General features: G+C 44.1%; 1 protein-coding gene across 1 annotated transcript in view; it reads right to left on the bottom strand.

Annotated features, from left to right (window-relative positions):
* Positions 1-20,538, bottom strand: part of FGF12 (fibroblast growth factor 12) — a 701,986-nt gene extending 681,448 nt beyond the window's left edge. Inside the window, exons 1-2 of the mRNA XM_082252032.1 lie at positions 20,404-20,538; positions 20,161-20,311 (exon numbers count right to left, since the gene is read on the bottom strand). Of these exons, the coding sequence (XP_082108158.1) occupies positions 20,161-20,173 (13 nt within the window). The 5' untranslated portion in view covers positions 20,174-20,311; positions 20,404-20,538. The remainder of the gene's footprint in view (positions 1-20,160; positions 20,312-20,403) is intronic.
* Positions 20,539-22,876: the final 2,338 nt, after the last annotated feature.

Genomic DNA, 22,876 nt, shown 5'->3' with positions numbered 1-22,876 from the left:
CCCAGGCCTAGGGCGGCACTTTGCAGGGGGGCAGCAAAAAAATATTTTTTTATACAAATAAGTGAAATAATCCTATAATTACAATTAGTGGCAGCAAACACAGTATGCACCACTAACCCAGGGTCTATTAATTCTTTGCCTGTGTCCTGGAATATATGATTAAAGAGGTTAAGGCTTTTTTTTGTGTAAAATAACAAATAGGTTTATACTGAGCACAGAGCAGCCCCAAACACCCTCTTCTGGGGTCCCCAGCTGGTTGGCTCCTCCTCTTCTTGCATGTGCCACCATAGCAAGACATTTGCTATGGGGGTGCATGCGTGGGCTTGCTCCCAAGCTGGGCCTTGGGCATCCATAGATTTACACAGATTTATACATGGCAGCTCCCCCTGCTCCCTCCTCACAGGATTTGATTGACAGCAGCAGGAGCCAATTGCTGCCTCTGTGTCCTGTGAGGAAAGAGAGAGACCATCGTCGCTGGATCGAGGACTGATGTAAGTATAAGGGGGGGGGGGGGGGTGAGGGGGCGATACAAACACTGGAACATTTTTTACCTTAACGCAAGGAATGCATTAGGGTAAAAAAATGTTGTGCCTTTACACCCACATTAAGATAAGGCAAGTTGCTTGGCTGTCTCTGCATTCAGTACTTTAAGTCAACAGGGTTATTTTATTACAGGTGTAGAGGATTAGTGTATAGGCTATATTTGGATTTTTTTAATAGGATATACAGTATATATTCTAGGATATTAGTGTATATTCACATAGCTTGGCAAATAATTTGAAGCTTTGAATACCCAATCACATGCTATGTACCAAAAAAAACTGACAACTTCAAACCAAAGAGAGAACTTTGTAAAGGTTAGGGCCCTTTCACACGGGCTTTCCGATCATGTCCGCCTGTCCGTGTTTCAGGTGCACCTGATTGGATGCTCCATGCCCCTGGAAGGAGCAGCAGATGTCAGCGGTGATATGTCCGCTGACACCCGCTGCTATCCGATCCGATCAGATGAAAACAGACAGGCGGTCTGTTTTCATCCGATCTCCCATAGAGGAGAGAGGGGATCTCACAGGTCCATCTCTGCACAGTGAGCGGAGACAGACCTGTCATTAGCCTGCTCAGTAAGGATCGACTAATCGATCCCCACTGAGCAAAACTGAGTCTGCTGGGCGGAAAGCCCGTGTGAAAGGACCCTTACAGGAAGGAATTTAATCAAGTACTAAAGTCAAACTCTAAAATCACACATTTGACGTAGGCTAACCTTAGCAGTAAGTGTAGGATCTCTGTTTTTCCAAGAACCCCTATGGATCCTGCCAGTAGATAGGGAGACAATGTGCTTCCTTCTGAAGTGAATCACTACAGTCAGGGCCAGTACTAGATTATTTTGCACCCTAGGCAAGACCAGCTACTTGCACCCCACTCAAAAAAAAAAAAAACGGAGAGAAAATCGGGTGAAAATTTTCATCCAAAGAACTTTTGTAAGATTTTTGTATAGTGTTAACACAGCTTTCAAGAGCAATTGGTTTCTGGGGAATATGATGGTTTGCAATGTTGTCCTGTAAGTAAATGCCCCTCCTACTGGGAGTTTAAAGGGATCGCACAGCCTGGAAGAGTACTGCTTCATCCTAAAGGGTCTCATCAGTGTGAGGGGTCTTGGATCATTCCTGAACCAAGATCAGGAACCTATTATGAGGCAAGAGGAGAAATCCCAACTGGACTGTATTCAGGCTCAAACCTCGAGACATGGTTTACCTAAGGAGAAGTCCAACCTTACCAGAAGTGTGGTGACATATCTCGATTGAAGATCCCTGAGTCATTGGGGTCTCTACATCATTGGTGATTATCCCTGCCTACATGACCCCTTTACTATAAGGTACCTGGGCCCACAACCTCTGGTAAGCGCAACATCTCCATCGTGGTGGGTTTGTTACACTGGTGACTACTGGCATCTGGACATCTTTGGTTCCTTATTTGGTTTCCAGTATCTTCTCCTGAGCACTTTATTAGAATGTGGATTTGCTTTAGAATTTTTCCACTTTGATCTTGTGGACTGTCTTATGAACTTTATTTCATTAGTTTTTTTCACGAGTATCTAGCACTGCACTTTTTTATATTTAATTTGGACACAACTTTCAATAACAGATTCCCAATTTTCGTACGAATATTCCCGAAGGTACAAACTACAAAATTGTTCTCGTACGGGAACAGAATCAACGATTTTAGTCTAATGTGTACCATTTTCATCTGATTTTCCTACAAGAAAATCAGAAAAGAAAGTCTGCGCATGATCAGAAACAATAAATAACAAAAAAAAAAGCCTTTGTCGTATGAGAACTTTTAATACAAATTTTCGTTCATTGGTTTCGATTTGTTGTGAAACCACGAGGAAAATTGAACGATTATTCGCCCGATTTTCTTATAGTGTGTATCCCACTTAAGTGTAGACTGTAATATAGATTATTAGGCTCATAATTGTAGCAACTCACATAATGTAAAACACAGGAAGGCTCATCAATGATAAAACACTATGGAATGGTGGGCACTGCACGGAAGGGGACTCTGGAGGAGTCCAGATGTACAGCACTGTCAGGGACGTGGAGCTTTTCGAGACCATCTACCATCTGGGTCAAGGACTGGAACGCTCCGTGGATGGCACCATCAGTGTGATGACTGGGGCTCATTGGGAAGGAGAAGTGATGCATTTCCAAGCATGTGCAATGCCTGGAATGGCAAGCGGGCTCCTTTCTCAAGATTGAGGGGAGAGGACTATTGAAACTTTCTAAGTGGATCCTGGATTTCCGAGCATGTTCAAATATATTCACAATTCATATACTGTATTTATATTTTTATATATTTATTAATAAATCCCCTTTTATAAAATATAAAAAAGTGTTGAAAGTATTTGAACTGAGAATGCTGGGCACTGTAGTGCCATGATACTCAGAGCCCATCTCTAGGATCCACTTAGAAAGTTTCAATAGTCCTCTCCCCTCCAGCTTGAGAAAGGAGCTTGCTTGCCATTCCAGGCATTGCACATGCTTGGGAACGCATCACTTCTCCTCCCTAGTGATATTACCATGCTGATGGTGCCGTCAACAGAGTGTTCCAGCCCTCGACCCTGATGACAGACCGTCTTGGCTAGCTCCACGTCCCTGACAGTGCTATATATCTGGACTCCTTCAGCATCCCCCACCAAGCAGTGGCAACCATTTTATAGGGCTTATTTATTGATGAGCCTTCCTGTGTTTTACATTGTGTGGATTGCTACAAGTATGAGCTTATTAAACTATACTACTGTCTACACTTAGAGGCCCTTCTCTTTTTCCCCTTTTGCCTGCACATTTACAGAGTAAGGAAACCAGTGCGCCCTAGGCAGCTGACTAGTTTGCCAATCACTGCAGTGTCACCCTTGCTACTGCTGTAGTTGCTTACAGATATTGACACCACTGATAACACACAGACCTTAAGAAATGACAGAACTGAAAACTCTGTTCAGTACCTCCCACCGCCCTCCAGCACTACCTAGCAGGGTGCCCAATGCAATCAGTTTCCCAGCTGCTACCTATAAAAGCAGTCAATGAAGTCAGTTAACTTGTCTTTTAGGCTTAAAAATACCTGCTAATCACTCTGGAAGAAAAATAACAATAAGCTTTAGGTGGGCTTTAACCATCATCCTACTGTTTTGTTAAAAAAAAATACGGCAGGCAGGCAGATGTCTATTTCTGGAGTGCTGTTTATATTTGGCACTGCAGAAATAAGGCACAGCAGCCTTTTCGTCCATGAAATGTCTGTGATAAAGAGGTTACATCACAGACAGACAAAAAGTACACAGTTGATCTGAGTGGTTCTGTGCTTTGTCATTGCTGTGATGGCCAATCACAGCAACCACAAATGTAAACAGCCTGTGCTTACAACTGAGAACCCGCTCCCTCCTCCTCTACCACCAATCCTCCCATATCTCCTCATTCTTCCAAAGCCGGCCCTTCCCTACCCTACCTAGTCCTGCGAGAATAACTTCTCCAACTGACCACCACCAAATGGGAAGGGGGGCACAATGATCAGCAAGGGAGGGGGATGTGCACAATGATCAATACTGAGAAGCAGGGGGGCACACCAGGGTCACATGGACCATAAAGGGGCACACTGACCACCAATGTTGTAGTCAGGGGAGGACTGGGCCAGGGGGCAGGGGGGCAATTGCCCCCCGGGCCGCTCTGATGACCCATAAAAAGGCTGCACTGCTTCTGCCACAGACATGCCTAAAGGATTCCTGGTGAAGAGAAGTAAAAAGTCCCCACTGCTTGACTTACTGAGTGCGGGATGAAGACAAGGACAGAGCGCAGGCCTCCCCCCCCCCCCCAGCAAGGATGGTGTAAACTGTGTCCATGTCCCATTAGAGACTCTCCCTCGCCAGGCAGCTCCAACCGAGCTGTCCCAGCTGCCCCCAACTGCCCCTTGCTGGCAAGGTCAGGAACCCGGGGTAGAGTGAGCCAGTGAGTAGAGAGTACCTGGAGAGGAGCTTCAGCCTGGAATGGGGGTCAGGAGGAGGCGGGGAAGAGAGAGAGTGGGAGGGGGGCTTAATCGCTGCCCCATGGGCCTCTGGTTTGTACTTGCCCCCTGGGCCGAAAGTTGCCAGTCAGCCCCTGGTTGTAGTGTTATAGTGTTTTATCCTTCAACCTCTGCAGCCCCAGAAGGTTTTCTCCCCCCCCCCCCACTTCATGGCACCGTGTTACTTTAACTGACAATTGCGAGGTCGTGCGACACTGTACCTTAATAAAACGGATGTCCTTTTTTCCCACAAATATAGCTCTCTTTTGGTGGTATTTGATCACATCTGAATTTTTTTTTTTTTTTTGAGCTAAACAAAAAAAGGCCAACAATTTTGAAAAAAAAAAAAAAAACAATATTTGTTACTTTATGCTATAAAATTTAAAAGTATACCCAATAAAAAATGTAAAAAAAAAAATCGAATTTATTCATCAATTTAGGCCAGTATGTATTTATGTTTTCTGCTACATGTTTTTGGTAAAAAAAAAATCACAATAAGCGTATATTGATTGGTTTGTGCAAAAGTTATAGCATCTACAAACTATGGGATGTACTGTATTTATGAGATTTTGTTTTCATGGTTTTTACTAGTAATGGCGGCGATCAGCGATTTTAGCGGGACTGCGATTTTGCAGCGGGAAAAAATCAGACACTAACTGACACATTTTGGGGATACAGTGATCATTGCTAAAAAAAAATGCACTGTCAATGTACTAATGACACTGGCAGGGAAGGGGTTAACATCAGGGGCGATGAAAGTGTTAAATGTGCTCCTAGGGAGTGCTTTCTAACTGTGTCAGAGGTGCTTTGACTGGGGGAAGACAGAGATCCGTGTTCCTGCTCAGCAGAAACACAGGATCTCCATCTTCCCCTCTCACAGAATGGTGATCTGCCTTGTTTACATCTGCCTCTCACCAGGTGCCAGTGAACTTCAGGTCCACCGGATCCGCTAAGAGGGTCCCACTGTGTCCAATTATAGTAGGAGTGCACGATATCACGTAGAGGTAAGTGATTTTGCGCAGGGGGGGGGGTCAAATAGTTAAATAGTGGTTAAATAGTGAAAAACAAAAGTAGTTAATAACCCTTTCTCGCTGAACATGCACACATATGCGGCCTCACTAAAGTGGATCTTCGTCTGTGGGGCTGCATATGTGCACACATGTTTGTGGTGGGAAATGCACTCCCAGCATTGAGAGTGAGCTGTCACTGACAGCTCTGGGACTCATACTCATGATCAGGAGGCGGGAGGACTGGCTCTTATTTATATGATCGATATGATAGCTTCTGATTGGCTACCATAGTGATCAGTCACTTTACAGTTCATCCCCTACTATTTTTCCTCTTGAATATAGAAAAAGATACATTGTATCTCTTTCTTTCCATGGGAGAAACATGAAAACAAAAATAGTCTGTGCAAAAATAACTAAACAAATAAAATAGCTAGATCAGGGATCACTGTCAAGGTTTAAGGTCAAAGTCAGGGTCAATGTAGTTCAGATAGGATTTTCAAAAAAAGCATGTTTATTAGTGTCAGTGTCTTTTAAGTAATATATATATATATATATATATATATATATATATATATATATATACACACAGTATATATATACATATTTAAATAATGTGCACTATTTTTTCTGGGCCCCACTACAGATACAAAACAAGACCAGAAAAATTCCCAGCTCCACTCACCAACCTGTCTGCTTAACAACCGAATGAGCTGGGAATTTTTCTAGTATTCTTTTGCATGTGCAGCTCTTCCATGTGCTCCTTGCTGTGAAGGCCAGTTATAGATGGAGAAGGGGCCATTTTGTTTGTTGATGTATACTGGTGAGGGGACAGAACGTCTTTGCTGCCATTGTGCTATGTGCTGGGCACTTAGGGTGCCCCTGTGCCTTTAAGGAGGACTGGGTTACCTCCAGGCCCACCTGCCCCCTATCTATTCATTAGAATTCATGTGCTTCCACTGTGGAGACTCTCATAAAGTTACAGGAGTTAGGACTGCAGGTAATACAGGGTGCTGTGAAGTGGCCTTGCAGCTTACGCATGCTCTTGCAAATGTGTGCCAACTAAACCCCAGTTTTTAAACGCATATTGTTAGACCGATTTATTCGGTTGTTAAAGCGTAACTCTACTTTTGTTGGGGAAAAAAAACATTCCCCTCTGGGTGATCTCTGTACATTGCACGGATTATAACAAACTTTGTTGCAGATTCCTAACTTATGTTATTCTAAAGAAATCCCTGTGTGTGTCTGTATCCATGTGCTCAGTAAGTCTAATGGGAGTGGTTTCATAATTATCAACTAGCTGCTGCACCCGCAGGGCTCTAATGAGGAAAATTGCAGTGTCTGCATCCCTTTAGACGTGTTCCTTTTGGGAGTATCTTGCCAAAAATGACATTTTTGTTGCGGGGGAGGCCAGAAATCTGACTTGTATCTTAGGCAGACTTCTGGGAAATACGATAAGCCAATCACACAAGCAGGAAATTATGTTCCTGGGGTGTGGACAGTACATATTCTGTGTACAGAACAGCTCCAGGTAGCCATATTGCATTGCATTTTACAGAAAATTACAACAGCTGCAGATTGAAAAGGAAAGGCAATTTTTAATAACATTCAATTACAATATGACTTGTATCGCAATTGTATACGCTATATTATTTTTATTTGCTATTGTTTTTCCCACTAAAGTGGAGTTACCCTTTAAGCAGATTGGGGAGTTGAGCTGGGAATTTTTCTGGTTTTGTTTTGCACGCGCAGCCCTTCCATGTGCTCCTTGCTGTGAAGGCCAGTTAAAGATGGGGGCAGGGACCATTTTGTTTGTTGAAGAACTAAAATACACATATGTGGTATTGCCGCGATCATCAGGAGAAGGAGAATTTATTTTGGGTACTTGGTGGCGGGTAATGGCATAAAATATACAGTTGTACTTAAAAAAATATTTTGTTTTTTATTAATTTTTTTTACGTTAATAATAATAAAATATATATATATATATATATATATATATATATATATATATATATATACTGTATATATATATATATATATATATATATCTCCTTTACGATTTACCACCAAACGAAACCCAATTTGTCCTGAAAAAAACAAGGTATATTTCACCTAGGTACACTGAATAGTTGGAAAGGTACAGTATGTGCAGTTTTACAAACACATGTCAAAGCTGCAAAACTGGGTTTAGGCATTACCTTTCACTTTTGTACCTTCATCAATGAAGTATAACTAAAGGCAACACTTTTTTTTTGTTTTTAGAGATACGATTGGGATCACAACACAGGTTTTTACTACTACCTGTGTCCCTGTTAGGCACCTTTCACACTTGTGCGACTCGTCCTGCGATTTGGGACTGCAAAGTCACATGACAAGTCGTACTCCATGCTTTCCAATGAGTACCGTTCATATCTGTACGACTTCAAGCCGTAACAACTTTAAAGTAGTCCCTGCACTACTTTGGGACAATTTTAATGCATTTTAGGTCCAAAGACTTGCTTCAAGTCCAGTCATAATTGAGGAAAAACAAATCGTGGAAAAATTGCGTGACTTTTAGGTCGCATAAGCAGAGGCGGCTCTAGGCTTTGTGAGGCCTAAGGCAAAACTTGGACATGAGGCCCCACTCACGCCCATAATGGAAAAAAATGATTCAAGTGTTAAAAATTAACTATATAAATTGCATATATTAAGAGCCTTATATCCTTTGTACTATGAATTCACAGTTTCTAGAATTTTCTCTAACCAATTCTTCTTTAATCAAAGATCATTAAGGCTACGTTCACATCTTGGCATTGCTATTTACAGGCGTTTTTTTGGTGTTTTTTCAGGCGTTTTTATGGGCGTTTTTTCACGCGTTTTACAGGCGTTTTTACAGGCGCTTTTGTGCAGGCGTTTTTAGGTTGACTAGTAACCAATGGAAAAAAATAAAAACGCCTGTAATCTGCCCAAAAAGAAGCTCATGTACATTTTTGAGCGTTGGGCGTTTTGCTTAAAATGTCAAAACGCTCAGATGTGAACAGGGGCCATAGAAATTAATAGGATTTGTCTTGTTGGGCGTTTTTTGAGCTGATCCTAGAGCAGAAAAACTCCCCAAAAACGCCTCAAAACACCTACATGTGAACTTAGCCTAAAGATCGGGTATGTATATATATATATATATGACATATCAACAAAAGTCAAAAACCATGTTTCTCCATTTACATGAAAGTCAGGTTACAAAAACCCAGGCAGGACAGAGTTCCCACTTAGATCAGAGTCTGCAGGATTCCTCCTTACAGTGCAAGGGGACCTTTGATGTAAAGGGGAATGCTGCAGACTTCCTTGAAAGGGGAACTTTGATGTAAGGGGGGGCTCTGGTGACCAGAAATCACCTTATATCAGAGTGCACAGCATTCCCCTTTACATTAGAGTTCCCCTTCACAGGGGCCCTCTCCTTCTCCTCCAGCCATTCAAGGGTCCTCTTCTTCTCCTCAAGCCACCCAGGGGCCTTCTTCTCCTCCACCCACCCAAGGACTCTCTCCTTCTCCCGCAGCCACCCAGGAGCACTATCCTTCTCCTCCAGCCACCCAGAGGCCCTCTCCTTCTCCCCCAGCCACTAATGGGCCTTCTTCTCCTCCACCCACCCAAGGACCCTCTCCTTCTCCTGCAGCCACCCAGGAGCACTATCCTTCATCTCCAGCCACCCAGGGGCCCTCTCCTTCTCCTCCAGCCACCCAGAGGCCCTCTCCTTCTCCTCCAGCCACCCAGGGGCTCTCTCCTTCTCCCCCAGCCACCCATGGGCCTTCGTCTCCTCCACCAACCCAAGGACCCTCTACTCCCCCAGCCACCCAGGAGCACTCTCCTCCTCCTCCAGCCACCCAGGGGCCCTCTCCTTCTCCTCCAGCCACCAAGGGGCCCTCTCCTTCTCCCCCAGCCACCCAAGAAACCTCTCCTCCCGCAGCCACCCAGGGGCCCTCTCCTTCTCCTCCAGCCACCCAGAGGCCCTCTCCTTCTCCTCCAGCCACCCAGGGGCTCTCTCCTTCTCCCCCAGCCACCCATGGGCCTTCGTCTCCTCCACCAACCCAAGGACCCTCTCCTCCCCCAGCCACCCAGGAGCACTCTCCTCCTCCTCCAGCCACCCAGGGGCCCTCTCCTTCTCCTCCAGCCACCAAGGGGCCCTCTCCTTCTCCCCCAGCCACCCAAGAAACCTCTCCTCCCGCAGCCACCCAGGGGTCCTCTCCTTCTCTTCCAGCCACTCAGGGGCCCTCTCCGTCTCTTCCAGCCACTCAGGGGCCCTCTCATTCTCCTTCAGCCACCCAGGGGCCCTCTCCTTCTCCTCCAGCCACCCAGGGGTCCTCTCCTTCTCCTCCAGCCACCCAGAGGCCCTCTCCTTCTCCAGCCACCCAGGGGCCCTCTCCTCCAGCCACCCAGGGGCCCTCTCCTTCTCCTCCAGCCATCCAGGGGCCCTCTCCTTCTCCTCCAGCCACCCGGGCGCCCTATCCCTCTCCTCAAGCCACCCAGGGGCCCTTTCCTTCTCCTCCAGCCATTCAAGGGCCCTCTTCTTCTCCTCCAGCCACCCAGGGGCCTTCTTTTTCTCCCCCAGCCACCCAGGGGTCCTCTCCTTCTCCCCAACCACCCAGGGGCCTTCTTCTTCTTCAGCAACCCAGGCATCCTCCTATTCTCCTCCAGCCACCCCTCCTCCAGCTAATTAGGGACCCTCTCCTTTTCCCCCAGCCAATAGCCACCCAGGGGCCCTCTCCTTCTCCTCTAGCCACCCTCTCCTCCCCCAGCAACCCAGGGGCCTTTTTCCTCTCTTCCTCCTCCACCAACTATTCTAGGGCCCCTACAACCACTCTGGGGCTCCTCACCCCCTTTGCGCAGTAGACACCACAAATATATGAACAGCCTGCAGAGAGTGACCAGTCGGGGCCTGGTTACCTGTATGTTCCCGGGCCAGGGCAGAGATCTCCTCCCTGGAGAATGTGTGTACAGTGCGCTCACCAGCAATTGTAGGATCCCGTTCAACAGCCCGGCAACCCTCACAGCCCAGGACTCGCAAACAGCCAATGATGGCAGAGTGACCAGACAGATTGTGCAGCCACTTCCTACTGACGCAGGTACATGCCTACTGACTCCTCCACATCCTAGAATCACATGATCAGATGGTCAATCTGCAAGCAGAGAAGGCGGGGTACATGTCAGAGGACAACAGAAACCTGGCGGCCGCAGTGAAGGGACTGCAGCACACTGCTCCAACTACTGTATCCGAGGATTTGAAGCAATCTGCTATTGGGGAGACGCCACTGGCTGCGAGGCCCCTGCAAGCACGAGGCCTTAGGCGACCGCCTAATTTGCCTAATTAGAGAGCCGCCTATGCGCATAAGTGTGAAAGGGGCCTTAAGCCCTTCTGGACCGGAAGGATTTGCTCCCTTAATGGCCAGGCCATTTTTTGCGATTCGGCACTGCATTACTTTAACATAAAATTTTGCGGGCGTGCGATGCTGTACCCAAATAAAATTGATGTCCTTTTTTCCCACAAATAGGGCTTTCTTTTGGTGGTATTTGATCACCTGTGCGATTATTTTTTGCGCTATAAACAAAAAAAAAAAGACATTTCTGATCTGAAAAAAAAAAATATATATATTTTTCACATTCTGCTATTTAACATTCCCCAAAAAAATAAAAATAAAAATTTTTCATCCTTTTAGGCCAATTTGTATTCTGCTACATATTTCTGATAAAAAAATTGCAATAAGCGTATTTTGATTGGTTTGCGCAAAAGGTATTGTGTCTACAAACTGGGGAAAGATTTATATAATTTTTATGTATTTCATTTTTTTACTAGTAATGGCGGCGATCTGCGATTTTTAGCGGAACTGCAACATTGCCGCGGACAGATCGGACCCCTAACTGACATTTTTGACACTTTTGGGGGGACCAGTGACATTACTACAGTAATCAGTGCTATAAATATGCACTGTTACTGTAATAATGACACTGGCAGGGAAGGGGTTAACCTAGGGGTGATCAAAGGGTTAAGTGTGAGCCTAGGGGAGTGTTTAATAACTTTATGGGGGGTGGGCTTGTAAAATGACCATAGAGACATGTGATCCTATATAGAAGGATCACAGGTGCTCTGTGATCATTTCAGATAGTAGAACAGTCAGTTGTGTTTACTCTCTCTCAGCGGGCAGCTATCAAGGATGGCCAGCGGCAATCGGTGCCGCTGGTTCCGTGCATCAGCATCCCTGCTGCCCAGATGAGGCAAGAGCGTGCTACCGGCAGGCGCACGCTCGCCCCCCCAGCACCTCGCACGTGACTCACATAGAGCTATGTCGGTTCGCGCAGGAAAGGCAGCCTGCCATAGTAAATGTGCGTCAGGCGGTCTTAATGTGGTTAAGGAGATTCACCCTCTCTATTTGTCCTGTTTACCATTATCAGTGAAAGTAATGGAAAATCCCAAATTTGGGGTTGTCCCCAGAACAGTAGGAGAGGGGAAACCTTCCAATGGGGACATTAGTTCTGGTGACTCATGTAACAGGTTAGTATACAGCATCTTGTTTGATCAGGGTCACTTTAAGACCACAGAAATCTGGATATACAGTATTTAACAATATGTATGGTCTTGTTTAGAGTCCACTTGCACACACCTCTACTTCTGTCTTGAATAGGTCTATTGTTTTTTTACATCTAATGGATGTGGTGAAAAGTATTATATTGTAATGAAGAGCAGGGGCCTGGGGAGAACTGTGAGTATGTTCACGAAATTTGCTTTGTTGAACTTTAGGCAAACAGCTAAATAGCTAAATACATGGATCAAATATATACAATGGAGCTGTTGTACCTACAAACTGACTTGGGTGACAGCTCTTGCCTCTCCCCCAACCTGTTAATGGACAATAACAGAAGAAGAAGTAGACTGATGCGCCCATCTCCGTGTCACTCTGCTCTCTTCTCCTATCAGCAACCCTCAAGTAAATAACACTACAAACTTATTTGCAATCCTCTCCATCCAGCCCTAAGATACACATAGCTCTGCCACATGGCCCTGCCTGGTAAGACAGGAGACCTGATTTTCCCCTGCTTCAGTTAAGTAGCACTTACAGGTCTTATATCTACCCCAACCTGTGAATGGAGAAGAAAAAGTAGAAGAAGCAGGAGACCAATACACCCATCTCTGTGTCAATCTGCTCTCTACTAGTATCAGCAACATCCACGTGAATATTTATTATCTTATTACAATTGCATCTAAAAAAGTCAGTGGGATGTATTCGGCAGCAAGTAAACATGTTTACCCTGAAGTTGAAGCATTGAAATCATAAATAGCATTTTGTTGTGTGGTCTGCGGCTAGTCAGCCCCATAATCAGGGTGCCCATACTGACCCGTGTCCACAGCCAAAAGCGCCTAAAATACACACGTGAGCATCAGAACTTGACCATGGAACAATGAAAGAAGGTGGCATGGTCTGATGACACACATTATATTATTTTACATCATGTGGTGTGTGCCTCCCTTACCTGGAGAAGAGATGGCACCAGGTAGCAGTATGGGAAGAAGACAAGCCAACGGAGGCAGTGCAATGTTTGGGCAATGTTCTGCCTGGAAACCTTGGGTGCTGCCACTCATATGGATGTCATTTGACACATACCACCTACCTAAACATTGCTGCTGCCAAGTACAACCCTTTGTGGAAACTTTATTCCCTTAAGGCGGTGGCCTATTACAGCAGGATACTGCAAAAATGGTTCAAGAATTGTCTGACAAACACAATAACGAGTTTAAGGTGTTGACTTAGCCTCCAAATTCTCCACATCTCATTCCAAACAGGTATCTGTGGGATGTGCTGGAAAAACAAGTCCGATTCCTGGAGGCCACACCTTTCAACGTACAGGACTTAAAGGTTCTGCTACTGATGTCTTGGTGCCAGATATCATAGCATACCTCAGGAGGTCTAGTGGCATCCATGCCTCAACGGGTAAGGGCTGTTTTGGCAGCCATGAGCTTGTCTACCTCCTTCTTCCTCCTACATCTTTTCCTTGGGACTTAATGTCCCAAGGGACCAGATAGTCCCTTGCGAGGACCAGATGGTCCCCGGCAGTCTCTATGACTCTCGGAGGCCCGGGCACGATGTGATGACGTCACGCCCGGCCTGGCAGTTTCAATACTGCCGAGATATCTGCATTTAGCTGATGTTTTTTTTAACACATAAATGACTGCACCAGGCTGAAAAACGCACAGGACCCTTTTTAATTTGCACCACAACCGGCCTGCATTTATGTGAACTGGCTTCATTAAAAGTCAGTCTAATTCATGTTATGTGAATCGGATGCGGTTTAAAATATATATGTGAATCGAGCCTTACTGTGACCTCTACAGTGATGTTTGCTGAATACAAACCATAGCATGGAAACGCAATCTAAATCTGCAGACATTACCAGTTAAGAGCCAATATAATAATTTACTAGCTGTGACATGTGACCGGCACGCATTCTGCTTGACTCATCTGTGAAAGGTAGTATGTCAATACAACAGCACAGAGGAAGTATATAGACAGCATTGCACTTATATATCCTGTGTCCTGTGTAACTGTGGGTGCAACACTAAGGGCTCAAGTCAACGAGATTTATTTTCTTGAGTTTGACATGAGCTTGGAAAGCAAAATCGCATTGACAATAATTAAGCAGTACACATGGCAGTTCAGAGGCTGCATTTGACCTGCTTTGCATTGCACTGTGTTTCTGTCAGTGCTATGGGGTGAATTTACTAAAGGCAAATAGACTGTGCACTTTGCAAGTGCAGTTGCACTCATTTTCTCCAGTGCTTAGTAAATGTGGTAAAGTGCTGCTGATTTCCATCATCTAATCATGTCCAAGCAAAAATGCTCTTTCTTCAATCATCCTTGCACGTGATTAAGTATTCTTTCCAAAGAGAAGCTTTACCACATTCAATAAGCTCTGGGGAAAATGAGTGCAACTGCACCTGCAAAGTGCACAGTCTATTTACCCTTAGTAAATCCACCGAGCATGTTCTTTTGAGGTGCAGGCAAATCAGGTCAAATGCAGCCTTTTTTTTTTGTCAAACACTGCATTTGCCACTCAGACTAATATGTTTGCCTTTGAACAGCAACTGCAGCTTCTGAAAATAACATTTGTCGACATAAGCTCTTATACCACTATTACTAAAGGATACAAGAGAAAGGGAACAAAAGCAGCACAGCAAGTAAGTACTTTGAAATTTGTGTTTCATGAAATGACTAAGCAGTGTCATCTACTCCCGAGAACAAATTCTTCTTGGGCCTCTGTCAGTGGAGTTTAATTGGCTTTAGGCTTTGCATTCCTTAAGAAGTCTATGGGAATGGAAAACGGTGCGGAGCAGGTCAGAAGAAGGTCCTAGAATTCTGAAGGATCTCAGAAGCATCTCAAATTGATTCCATACTGATATGTATTTATTTATTTCAGGTACTTATATAGCGCTATCAATTTACGCAGGGCTTTTACATATACATTGTACATTCACATCAGTCCCTGCCCTCAAGGAGCTTACAATCTAAGGTCCCTAACTCACATACATACACAGTAGGGCCAATTTTATACATGATCCAATTAGCCTACCAGCATGTCTTTGGAGTGTGGGAGGAAACCGGAGTACCCGGAGGAAACCCACGCAGGCACAGGGAGAACATGCAAACTCCAGGCAGGTAGTGTTGTGGTTGGGATTCGAACCAGCGACCCTCTTGCTGCTAGGTGAAAGTACTAACCACTACACCACTGTGCTGCATATCATTGACCTTCAACAGTCTTCAACAGTCTAAATTTGAATAGGCCTCCTCAACAACCCCAATATGTTTATAGTTAAAGGCAAAACCTGCACAACAGATATAGGTGAGGTTAAAGCAGAGTTCCACCCAAAAGTGAAACTTCTGTTTTAAAGGCTCCTGACCCCCTGACATGCCACAGTTGGGGGGGTACCTAGATTTGACAGGTGCCCGCTCCCACTTCTGCTCGGGCCGCCTAGGTGGCTCGAGCGGAAGTTCTCCTCTCCCCCTCCCTCCCTACAATCTTCTGGAATATGTCACAGGTCCCAGAAGATGGCCCGTCCACTCAGGGCGCACAGCGTGACTCACGCATGTGCAGTGCTCACCCGGCTGTGAAGCCGCAAGCTGTCACAGCCGGGTGCCCACACTAGAGATGCCAGTGCCGCAGGGAGAAAAGGGAGAGAACCGAGGCTCCCGCCGGCCGCATCACTGGACCGTGGGATAGGTGAGTGTGCTTTTATTAAAAGTCAGCAGCTTTTTGTAGCTGCTGACTCATAATAAACACCAAATCAGGTTGAACTCCCCTTTATGTACAGATTATTGTACTGGGTACTTTAAATTCATTTGCATGTGTCCATACTTCTGCCTGTTTTTTTGTCTATACAACCTCTATGTGTTAATTAGTAGATCTTCAGCACAACCTTCAAACACTATCAATACTGAAAGCCCTGTCTTTGAAAAATAGTTAAAGCATTGTTTATAGTCATATATTTTCCTACTAGACTCTTCTAATAGGTGCATTAAACAATCAACATAAAGTTATAAGACTTTACAATAAAACCAATGCTCAAAACAGATTAAAACCAATGACACATTGCAACAAGGTGTCCAGTTTGTACACTTTTGCATAGACTGATATATAAATATGTTTTCTGAAGGTCAAAGCAACCCATATGGCCTAGAATTATGGATGAATGAACAGAGGCCTAAAAGACATTGGTGCTTCCTTACTGGTATTAGAAACATCCTACCTTTATTCAGTGAAAAAATAAAGAAACTTGATAAAAAGGAAGTCAAGTATTTAACCCCTTAAGTATATGGGTTACCTGGCATATATTATTTGCCTAAAATAATCGAGTATATAACTTCCCCCTAGGACAGGTTGATGGTGAGCAGGATAGACTCATAGATATATGGGTGGCAGCAGATGTATCATCACAGTACACTATTATAAAATATGATAATGGCATAGAATCTGCAAGATGGTTACTCAAGAGCTCACAAGAGCATGGTCTAAATATATTTAGAAGTGCCTAGGAATTGCTGTGAACCATCATTTCTTTTAGTATGGAGGAATACATAAAGAAGAGTGGTGGAGAATGTAAGTACGCTGCTAAGTCTTGTTAACTACTAAATCCATGGCAAAGTGGGAAAGTAAATTCTTTCATGAGCAAGTTTGTCTGAATCTATTACCGAAAGAGGTTCAAATATGATGTACTGGTTATATGGAAGGGAGACAGTAAGTCAGTACAATTCCTTTTTTTTTTTTTTGAATGACAATCTTTATGGTATTACTTCGTCCCATCACTCTGATGTGATTTTAATATATTTTTTAATTCAACCATATATATATAAACATAATATTTTGATTATTACAAAAACTTTTTTGTAAGACGCACAGAAAAAAAAAAAGTTACATTCCCACATCGAGTTGCCATTGAGTTTTTTAATGTATTAAATCACCAACTAGTAAGATTGAAGAGAAATTATGATAAGTTAGAGGACTGTAAGGAACAACTAAAATCCTTATGAGTAGATTTAAGCAGATAGTTTATAAATGTGCCTAACTGGAACAGACCCAAGTGAAGGTATTGGAAGCTAACAGAGGGCTCTGATCAGTAAGAACCCTAAAAAAAAAAAAAAAGATAAGGGGTGAGTTTACATTATTGAAATACTTTATTGTACAATGTGAGGGAATGGAAAACATATTTTGAAATACTGGCTTATTTTACAAAACATAACGTGTTTGGGCCACTCCTACCTAAAGTAAAATACAGGACAGCCCCTTAAAATTTAAGGCTGGCACCCAATGTATTAAATCCACAAAGGAGAAATCGGATTGAAGAAAAAGGATTCTATGACTTTGAGATGTATATAAATTGTATAACCACAAAAGGCTTAAACTCTTCCAATCAAATATATTAGATAGAGATTATGAAATGAACTATTTTATATTGTGTAATGCTACATATGTCACCTACATACTGGAGTGCCCATGTGGCATTCAGTACGTGGGGAGAACAACTAGGAAGCTGGTTCAGAGGTTCTGTCCCGGTTCACACTACCGCGACTTGTCAGGCGACTTGGTTGCCTGACAAGTCGCGGTTCATTCAGTGCTATGGGAACCGTTCTAATAGGGGCGACTCAAGTCGCTCCGACTTAGAAAATAGTTCCTGTACTACTTTTGACAGAAGTCGGAGCGACTTGCATTGACTTCCATTATGTGAAGCCTGTGCAAGTCGCGCCGAAGTCACGGTGCACGGCGACTTTACTAGTCGCCCCCGAAGTCGTGTCGCCATACATAGTGTGAACCGACTCTTAAGGCCCGTACACACGTACCGATCGTCGGCATACAAACGTCGGTGGACGAAGGATCTGCCGATTGTACGCGTGTTAGTATGGTGCCTCCGACAGATGTCTGCGCACAATCCGCGGACAAAAGTCTTTCGTGCAAACATGAAAATATTTGTATGCCGACACCAGAACGGACGATTGTTCGCCTGTCAGTACACAATTCGGCCGACAGACCGCAGATTTGCAAGACTGGGCATGCTCAGAAAATAGAAAACACAGGGAAAGTTAACCATTACATGACATCACTTCTGCAGTCGGCGGACAAAATTCTTGTGCTGTCCTTGTGCTGTCTTTGCACTTTTCAGCAGACACCGACATCCCGGGGAGAAAAGAGGAACATTTGTAAGCCGACCATCGGTACGTGTGTACGGGGCTTTAGGGAACATGTGTTTACAATATAAAGAGGGTGTTATTAAAATCACAGCATGTCATGGCATTTCTATATTCGCCACAAACAGTGTTCCAAGTAGTCCCAGATTTTAAGGAGGGTGGTTAAGGCCTAATCTAGGTTGATTATGTTTTTATTATTATTAACATTTTATAAGAAAAAAAACATCCATAGAAAAAGACAAGTAACTCCACATCACAGAAATTAGGTAAAGGCCTAATTTAAAGAGAAAAATATCCAGAAACATTATGAAATTAATTTATTGGTGGGATACTTTGACCTCTAAAGGATTGAATGAGGACCTATTGCTTTTGAAAATAGTAGTTCGATTTTTATAATAATTGGACATTGTTTTTAAAAACTGTTTTGGTTTTAAGGCCGAAATGTATTTCAAAATACATCTGTGCATTGCAGTATAATTATGAGCTTATTACCTACAGATGTGATCGTAGTATTTAGATAATGGTTTTGTCGGCTAATTAGGAATGTAAAGCAGCACCAAAGTCACCTGTTTCCGATGAAGTCCTGGTGGGAAAGCATGATGAGCGGCAACTACTAGTGCTACTACGTCCATGAGGCACATCTCAGCTTCCATAGTGAGGAAACAGTATACACGAGCTTGTTGTATCTATTGCTGGCCTTTGCAAGCACATCCAAACAGATTTTATATTATATGAGGCTTTTATCTCCTTATCCTTATCTCTCTATCAAAATATTACTATGCATGGCGGATTGTGGATCTGGACTAGCGAGAGGGCCTGGTCAAATAATTCTAATATGCTAGAAACACATTTTGACCTACTGATATATTAAGAGGTCAAAACACTGAGTGCTTACTTTACAAAGTGACAAGAATTGATGAATTGGAGGATGAAGATTTACCGTATTAAATGTGGGATTATAAATGGGGTTGGATAAGACTGTGATCACTTTATGATCAACATTTATATATAAGATCACTTTTTTGGCAGTGAATTTCTGGACTGCAGATCACTGTGTTTAATTTATCTCGCGCTTTGCACCATGCATTTTTACATGTGTGTGTTTAATGTATGTGTGAAGAAATGTGGCTAATATTCGTTTTGGGTGGAGCACTCAAATCCGTGGGTATGTTTGCACTTAGATAATCGGTTTTATTTGGCGTTATAATTTAAATGATAATACCGAGTATTGTTGCTGATCTTTACAAAGAAGGGTTCATTATTCGTTTTGGGTGGAGCGTTGTTTTTTTCAATCTTATCAACTTGTATCAGCGCCCTCCTCCATGCATTTCATTCTCTGCTCTACGCACCATCAAGTTTCCTCATATGCCTTTAAAGACTCCATATACATGAAGAATCTGACATCACGTCTCAATGAAAACCAGCATACTGACAAAGTGACAGGCCAGTCCTCATACCCAATGACTGAACTGTCAGAGCCGCTAGAAGAGATCTCATCATAGCAATGCACTGAAAAGGCAGAGTGGAAGTTTCATGCCAATCCAGCCCTTGCTGAAACAGCGTATGAAGCCTGAGAGTGAATGTTAGTGGCTGAGCACCCTGCCTAGACATACTGCATATATTAATGATGCACAACCCAGCAGCAGCAGCTGCATCTCCCGTGAGCTGTGCCTCGCCTAGAACACATCGCAATGACACACACAGATGTTTGATGCTTCAGGATTCCCTTGGATTGATAGGCTAAGCTCAGGACATATATACCCCAGCAATACTGCATTGAGCTGTGTTCAATGTCCCTTCCTATCGACCCAGCAGCACACTTAGCCACAGCATTGCAGTCTCCCGCTGGATTCCCAACCGAGACCACACATGTTTTACAAGTGACACCCACACAGCGCCTTTCTTACCTTTGGTTTCCATTTCTGCCCTTTGTCAAGTGTCTGGAAGTTTAGAGAACTTGGAATGTCTGCTGATTTCCCCCTGCAGAAATCCTTCTTTGCAGCCTATAGGTTGATAATGCTGCTTCTCTTCTTCCTAGGGAACCCTGCAGCCCTTGATCTGCAATCAACCATCAGATGACATTGATAAGCTGTGGGTGGAATGTCAGTGAGCAGCAATCCATAGTAGAAGGAAGGATGCATTCAGGTTACCTGGGTCTGGTGCTGCAGAGTGGAGCTGTCCTCTGACTGTGGTGCTGCAGGTGTAGTGCCAGCTCAGCCCACTACAGCCTCGCTATGTAGAAGATGAATAGCTCTGCTCCGTACTGCGCATGTCCTCTGATCTCCCCTATCTAGAGCATTACACAAGCCTTCCTGGGAAATAGTGCTGTAGCATTTAGTCACCGAGATCACAAGGTAAAACGTGGCCTGGATTTCTTACTGCACACGGGGCAATGTAACATCACGTATGGCCAGGGACTGCTGTGCATGCAGGGCACAGCTCATCTTTTATATTCTTAGTCCTACCAGCTTCTATCTATGAAGGGAAAAGCAAAGGATTGCATACCTTACTCAACACAGCAATGGCATGTTTTTATTATTAGCCCTAATCACTAAAATCTCATAACATCTTTAACCTTCTTTTTAAAAACATTTTCACACATTTGTTAAAATCCGGATTTTTTGTTTGAAAACTACTTAACCACTTCTGGACCGGAAGGATTTGCCCCCTTAATGACCAGGCAATTTTCTGCGATTCGGCACTGCGTTCATTTAACGGACAATTGCGCGGTCGTGCGACGCTGTACCTAAATAAAATTAACGTCCTTTTTTTCCCAAAAATAGAGCTTTCTTTTGGTGGTATTTGTTCACCTGTGCGATTTTTATTTTTGGCACTATAAACAAAAATATAGCGACAAGTCTAAAAAAATAAAACAATATTTTTCACTTTCTGCTATATAACATTTCCAATAAAAAAAAAAGAAAAATTAAGTTATTTTTTTTTTTACTCATGTATTCTGCTACATATTTTTTAGTAAAAAAAAAAAATCCCAATAAGCGTATTTCGATTGGTTTGCGCAAAAGTTACCGCGTCTACAAACTAGGGAAAATATTTATGTCATTATTTTTTTTTACTAGTAACGGTGGCGATCTGTGATTTTTAGCGGGACTGCCACATTGCGGCAGACAGATCGGACACCTAACTGACATTTTTGACACTTTTGGGGGGACCGGTGACATTACTACAGTAATCGGTGCTAAAAATATGCACTGTTGCTGTAATAATGACACTGGCAGAGAAGGGGGTTAACCTAGGGGTGATCAAAGGGTTAAGTGTGAGCCTAGGGGAGTGTTTTCTAACTGTATGGGGGAGGGACTTGTGAAATGACCACAGAGACCTGTGATCCAATATAGAAGTTCATTTCTCTCAGCTGGGAGCGATCGCGGGTGCCCGGCAGCAATCGATGCCGCCGGTCCCGGGGATCGGCATCCCCACTGCCTAGTGGGGGTGGGTGCGTGCCACCAGCAGGGCACACTCACCCCTAGGAGCGCTCCTGTGAATCTCCGTACAGGTACTGCCATTCGCGCAGCTGAGCCAGCCTGCCACAGTATATATGCGGCGGTCAGTCGGCAAGTGGTTAAAGCAATTATAACCATTTGACCTCCAGAAGGTTTACCCCCCCCCCCCTTCAGGACCAGGACTTTTTTTGCAATACAGCACTGCATTATTTTTACTGACAATTGCGCGGTCGTGTGACACTACAGTCTAATTGAAGGTCCTGCGCAGCACATATTCAGACCGCGCAGCCGCAGACAACGTGAAGGTAACCGGGCCACGGTTTTATTGTGGCGGCCGGGGAGCAGAGCAGTGCGCCCCGAGCCCGCCCATTGTGTGACAATAGCGAATGAAAATTCGCTATTGTCACACGGATCCTCCTCCTGGCCAATCAGGGAGTGGGTCCTCCCGCTTCCTGATTGGCCGGGGAGGAGGCGGGAGGACTGAGGAGACGCGGGGACTGAAGAGAAGCTGCCGTGACCGTGAGGTAAGTGCACGCGTCTTGCGGGGGGGAACCCTGGCATCTCTGCATTAATTGGAGGCAATGCTGTGGGCACTCTGCATTGATTGGGGGCAATGCTGTGGGCACTCTGCATTGATTGGGGGCAATGCTGTGGGCACTCTGCATTGATTGGGGGCAATACTGTGGGCACTCTGCATTGATTGGGGGCAATGCTGTGGGCACTCTGCATTGATTGTGGGCAATGCTGTAGGCACTCTGCATTGATTAGGGGCAATGCTGTGGGCACTCTGCATTGATTGGGGGCAATGCTGTAGGCACTCTGCATTGATTGGGGGCAATGCTGTGGGCACTCTGCATTGATTGGGGACTTTTTGTAACAATATAAGATTTTTGATGAAATTGCTAAGTCTAAAGGTTTGCGCTCAGAAATTTTTTTATTTGCTCAGCACGGTAAAAAATTAGAGGGAACATTGATCATCACTGCATTATTTTTTGCAATATAAACAAAGAACGACCGTCAATTTAGAGAAAAAAAACATATATATATATATTTTACTTTCTGCAATAAAACACACCTAATTAAAAAAAATTTAAAAATGTAATTTCTTCATCAGATTAGTAGTAGTATTCGGCCTCTTTCACACGGGCGTTCTGTATGTCTGTAT

Source organism: Pelophylax lessonae, assembly GCF_965119305.1.
Source record: "Pelophylax lessonae genome assembly, chromosome: 3".
Lineage (NCBI taxonomy): Eukaryota > Metazoa > Chordata > Amphibia > Anura > Ranidae > Pelophylax > Pelophylax lessonae.
The sequence above is the reverse complement of the archived record's forward strand: the minus strand, read 5'-3'. Positions and strand labels throughout refer to the sequence as shown.